Source organism: Erithacus rubecula, assembly GCF_903797595.1.
Source record: "Erithacus rubecula genome assembly, contig: scaffold_422_arrow_ctg1, whole genome shotgun sequence".
Lineage (NCBI taxonomy): Eukaryota > Metazoa > Chordata > Aves > Passeriformes > Muscicapidae > Erithacus > Erithacus rubecula.
In genome coordinates this window covers 59,117-64,839 of record NW_027635916.1, presented here as the reverse complement: position 1 = coordinate 64,839, position 5,723 = coordinate 59,117, and the positions used below count along the sequence as shown (strand labels likewise).

Here is a 5,723-nt window from a genome sequence, read left to right as displayed (position 1 = left end):
TTGAAAACAATGCAAAGACAAGAGTTTTGTCCTGTTTTATTTTCTGTTTATAGATGAATATCAGCAATGCCCAATTGATATTGACCACCAGCACCTTTTAATGCAGTCTGAATTGATATGAAAATCAAGAGCCTTCATGGCTGTCAATCAATAACACTTTGACACCACCCCTTCCCTACAATTAATCTCATTCAAGCCCTGGGACTCCTATGGATCAGGAATGCTGTGGCAAACAGGACCCTGTGCCCAGCACTGTTTGGGCCGCACCTCGAGTGCTGTGTCCAGTTCTGGGTCCCCCAGTTTAGGAAAGACATGGAGGGACTGGAGTGTGTCCAGAGAAGGACAACGAGGCTGGTGAGGTGTCTGGAACACAAGTCCTGTGAGGAGCATCTGAGGGACCTGGGGATGTTTATCTTGTAGAGGAGGAGGCTTAGGGGAGATCTCATCACTCTCTACAACTCCCTGACAGGAGGGTGCAGCCAGGAGAGGGTTGGGCTCTTTTCCCAGGGAACAGTGACAGGACAAGAGGACAAAGCCTTAAGGTGCACCAGGGGAACTTTAGGCTGGACATTAGGAAATATTCTTCACAGAGGGTGATTGGGCATTGGAATGTGCTGCCCAGAGAGGTGGGTGAGTCACTGTAGCTGGAGGTATTTCAGGATAGACTGGATGTGGTAATGAGTGCCATGGTCTGGGTGACAACGTGGTGTTGGGTCACAGGTTGGACTTGATGCTCTCCAAGGTCTTTTCCAGACTGGGTGATTCTGTGATGATTGTGACACTGCAGGGCCTCATGGAGCTGAGAGGACCATGGTGACACTGTGTACAACATGGCACCACAGAGCCAAGGGGCCACTGTGACACTGTGGGGCTACATGGAAGCAAGGAGTGCATTGTGACACTCTGGGTCCTCATGGAACCACAGAGGCCACTGTGACACTGCCAGGCCTTGTGGAACCAAGAGGCCATTGTTCCACTGCAAGGACTCTTGGAACTAAGGCAACAACTGTGTCACTGTGGTGCCCCATGGAACCAAGGGTCCCTCGTGACACTGCAGGATCTTGTGCAACCAGGGCTCCATTGTGGCACTGCAGCACCAAGGAATTCATGGTGGCACTCAGAGGCCTCATGGAACCAAGAGGCCACTTTGATACTGCAGGGCCTTGTGGAACCATGCAGAGCATTGTGATGGAGCAAAACCTCATGTAATGATGGGGCCATTGTTACACTGCAGGGACCCATGGAAGAATGGGGCCAGTGCTGCTCCTCAGGGATTCATGGAATGAAGGAAAAGTGTTTGGCACTGTGGTGCCTCATGGGACCAAGAGGCCATTGTGACACTGTGGGAGCAAGGAGAGCATTGCTGCACTGGGAGACCTCATGGAACCAAGGAACCATTGTGACACTGCAGGGCCCAAGGATCCAAGGAACTTTGTGACACCAAATGGTCCTATGGAATGAAAGGCACATTGTGATTCTGGGAGGCCTCATGTAATCATGGAGATCATTGTGAAACTGGGAGGACTTCATGGAATATTGGTTAACCCCAGCTGGCTGGGGGTGTTGATCAGCTGTATGGTAGGAGAGCTGTGCACAGGGATCTGGAAAGGCTGGATCCAGGGACTAAATCCTTCAATGAGAGGTTTAAGAAGTCCAAGTGCCAGGTACTGAACTTTTACAAAAAAAACCCCTGCAGCGCTACAGGAGTGGGACAGAGTGCCTCGACAGGATCTCTGCTGTGTCACAATGGACCCTTTGTTCCACGAGTTACCAGTGTCACAACTGACTCCTTGGGTCAATGAGGCCATACGATTAGCAAATCTCCAAAGTATCAGAAAAAGACTCCTTAACACTAATTTGGTGTTAAAGAGGGCATCCTTTATTCAGGGCTGAGATCCAACAGGGGATAACACCTAACCAACATGGATATGTGATTCTAAAAGTGTATTTCCCATATGCAGTTGCTACCTGTGACTTAAAACTTACCCATTTCCATAAACCCCACCCCAAATTCCCAGTTTCTATCCTCACTTTTTCTATCACTGCACCCTTGAGGCAGATGTCTTCTTCTGGTTTTCAAATCATCTCTGCTGGCGAAAGAAGTCTTTCAACGCACTGCTCCCCTGCTTGAAGTTTACATGCACATTAAAACTGAATGATTCCTTTTGGCAAAAAGTCCAAGGCTTTGTGTGGCCAGGCAGAGGCAGGCAGAACACAGAGCTATCAGCAAAGGAAGGGGCCAGCCAGGTGCGGCTGGGGGATGCCAACCCCCTGCAGGGACAGAGGTGCAGGGCATGGACACCTAGGACAGCCTGGGCTGCAGAGGGCACAGGGATGGGCAGCAGCTGAAAGGCCCTGCCAGAGCCAACTGCTGCAGCACTTGGGCCATGGCTGCTGGCCCTGGGCCTGAGGCCAGCAGGGGACAAGTGAGCCTTGCTGTGCTGGGGCCTCATTGCCTCCCTGTCCCTGCTCAGCAGCCTGGCAGGGGCCACCCCATGGTCCTACCCTTGGCATTGCACATCCCCAGAGCCCAGTGGCCCGGGAAGAGCCCTGAGCAATGAGGGAGGGACAGGATCTACCTTGCCAGGGGCTGGGGCTCAGGCCTTGGTCCTTTGCATTCCTCAAACACACCCAGGTTTGCTCAGCATCAGAGAGAGCTTTCCCTTGTTTGTCCCCATCTGTCATCACTGCCACCAGTGTTCTGCTCTAACTGGAACTTGGAGACACTTTCACACTCATATCCCTCAGTGCAATCCATTAAAACTTCAAGAAACTTTGGAGTTGCAATTGATCATAGAGTAGTTGAGAATTTTTTGGGACACTCGCTCAGGGACTGAGTCTGATGTAAACAGCACCAAATCCCTGAGAGAGCCATTAAAGTCCTTGTGCTGTGTCTGTGCTGCTTAGCTGGGCCAGGCTCCTGGCACAGAGGAAGATCCTGCAACCAAGAAGACCTTCAAAAAGACATTCCTGCTGAGGAGCAGCTCCTCTCCCAGCCCAGGAGGGCTGAGAGCACTGCCTGCAGCCACCCCAGGCACAGCATAGAGGCACAGAGAGCTTCAATCAGTCAGGGCTTGGAAGATGCTCACAAGTGACTGGGGCAGAATCACTCCCAGCCTTTGACACAGGGACCCTCTGGCTGCAGGACAATGCAGCTGCAGCTCCTGGAGAGATCTAAAGCTGGAACATCCCAATGCCTACAGACTCTGTGAGTACATTCTCTGATTCTCTCCTGTGTAGAGCAGCAATGGGTGCCCAGGGCTCTCCTGCGGAGCAGGGTGCTGCAGCCCAGGGCACTGTGCTGTGGCAGGGACTCTGCTGCCTGCCAGGGACAGCTCTCACGCAGCCCTGGGAGCTGCCCACAACACTGGGGAACAAGGTCTGGGTGGAAGGATAGAGCCACTATGGATTGGAATTGTTTTTGTGTGGTGAGAACCTGCAATGGTCAGGACTTCTCCCACCTTGACATATAACTCCAGAACACTTCCAAGGTGATTTTACAGGGAGTAGAGCATGGCAGGGGTTATATAAAAAGGAAAAATCCCCTTTTTTAATCTACTGCTCTGAGCTGCCTGAATAGAAAATTGTGCAATGATATTAATCTCTGAGTTTAGTTTGGAGAAAATATATATTACCTCAGATCGCAGTAAACCAGGCATTGCAGCATCAGTGCTGCTTTTCCAGACTCCTCAGGGTTGCTGTGACATTGCCATCAGAGCCTTCAAAGGCAGAGCTGGCCCTGGGCAGTGCCCTGTGCTGAGAGAGATCTGCAGGGCAGAGCTGAGCCCCCAGGGCTGGGTTGGGATCTGGCAGCACTGGCAGGGCTCAGCCCTGGGCACAGGGAATCAGCTGCTGGCAGGGACAGCTCCAGGCAGCAGAGCCCTGGGCAGGCAGTGGGGGGAAAGTGCCACCAAGTTGTGCTGGGATATATAAATTCCTCTCAAAATAGAACTATTCCATGATTACTTTTTTACAGATCCCCATTCCAAGACACTGCAAATGTCCAACAGCAGCTCCATCAGCCACTTCCTCCTGCTGGCACTGGCAGACACGCGGCAGCTGCAGCTCCTGCACTTCTGCCTCTTCCTGGGCATCTCCCTGGCTGCCCTCCTGGCCAACGGCCTCATCATCAGCGCCGTAGCCTGCGGCCACCACCTGCACACCCCCATGTTCTTCTTCCTGCTCAACCTGGCCCTCACTGACCTGGGCTGCATCTGCACCACTGTGCCCAAAGCCATGCACAATTCCCTCTGGGACACCAGGAACATCTCCTACTCAGGATGTGCTGCTCAGGTCTTTTTCTTTGTGTTTTTCATTTCAGCAGAGTATTTTCTCCTGACCATCATGTGCTACGACCGCTACGTGTCCATCTGCAAACCCCTGCACTACGGGACCCTCCTGGGCAGCAGAGCTTGTGCCCACATGGCAGCAGCTGCCTGGGCCAGTGCCTTTCTCTATTCACTGCTGCACACAGTCAATACATTTTCCCTGCCCCTGTGCCAGGGCAATGCTCTGGGCCAGTTCTTCTGTGAAATCCCCCACATTCTCAAGCTCTCCTGCGCACACTCCCACTTCAGGGAACTTGGGCTTCTTGCTGTTTCTGGCTGTTTAGTATTTGGTTGTTTTGTGTTCATTGTTTTCTCCTATGTGCAGATCTTCAGGGCTGTGCTGAGGATCCCTTCTGAGCAGGGACGGCACAAAGCCTTTTCCACCTGCCTCCCTCACCTGGCCATGGTCTCCCTGTTTGTCAGCACTGACACATTTTCCTATCTTAAGCCCCCCTCCATCTCCTCCCCATCCCTGGATCTATCACTCTCAGTTCTGTACTCAGTGGTGCCTCCAGCCCTGAACCCCCTCATCTACAGCCTGAGGAACCAGGAGCTCAAGGATGGCTTGAGGAAAATCATCATGAATGCTTCTCAGAAAAAATAAACTCTCATTCTCCTGTATCGCTTTTATAATATTACTCATTAATCCCCACTCTATGTCCTGTGGTTTTGTTTGGGGTTTTTTTTGCTGGCACTGGTACGACGCATTTTAGTATTTTTTCACAAGAAAATCTTTATCTTTACCATTTTTAATTCAGTATTTGCATTCCTAGTGTGAACCATAGAGTATATAATCCTGGAATTGTACTACATATGTGCTTACACAAAATAAATAATTTGGTATTGCTGTGTTTGCCTGACATCTTTCCTCCTTGGCTTCTCTGGAGCTGCAGGGTTGGTGCCTCTGTGCAGAGCTGGGGTGAAAAGGGAACCACAGTGCTCCTCACTGCCAGGCACCCCCAGGGCTTCTGCTCCATAACCTCCCCTTCCTTCACTTCCACACTCCCCTTCAGAGCCCCTGTGTTGGTTTAAGGCCTCAGGGCTCTTTTAGCTCAGTCCCAGTCCTGCTGTGTGACTGTGCAGGCACTGCAGGCAGGGACAGGCCATGGGCACTGCTGGAACAGAGCTGGGCTCTGCAACAGCATTTCCATCATGCAAGGGCATCTCCCCAGTGCAGGGCCTGAAAGCTTCAATCTCCTTCCCAGTTTGCTCTCAAGGATGTTCCCAACACAGACTCCTGGAGAGAACAGCACTGACAGCCAAGGTGTGGCAGTGTTCAGGGTGGGGCTGTCCCAGCAGTGCCCTTGCAAAGCCAGCACTGCTTCCAGCAGTGCCCTCTCACCCCAAGGTCACAGAGGTTGTTCTTCCCTGCCTGAAGGGACATCAAGTGACCAG

General features: G+C 51.9%; 1 protein-coding gene across 1 annotated transcript; it reads left to right on the top strand.

Annotated features, from left to right (window-relative positions):
- Positions 1-3,150: 3,150 nt before the first annotated feature.
- LOC306815358 (olfactory receptor 14J1-like) lies at positions 3,151-4,932 on the top strand (the record flags this gene model as incomplete). The annotated part of the gene is made up of 2 exons (XM_079331934.1): positions 3,151-3,208; positions 3,977-4,932. The coding sequence occupies exon 2, from the start codon at positions 4,000-4,002 to the stop codon at positions 4,930-4,932; it is 933 nt and encodes a 310-aa protein (XP_079188060.1). The 5' UTR covers positions 3,151-3,208; positions 3,977-3,999.
- Positions 4,933-5,723: the final 791 nt, after the last annotated feature.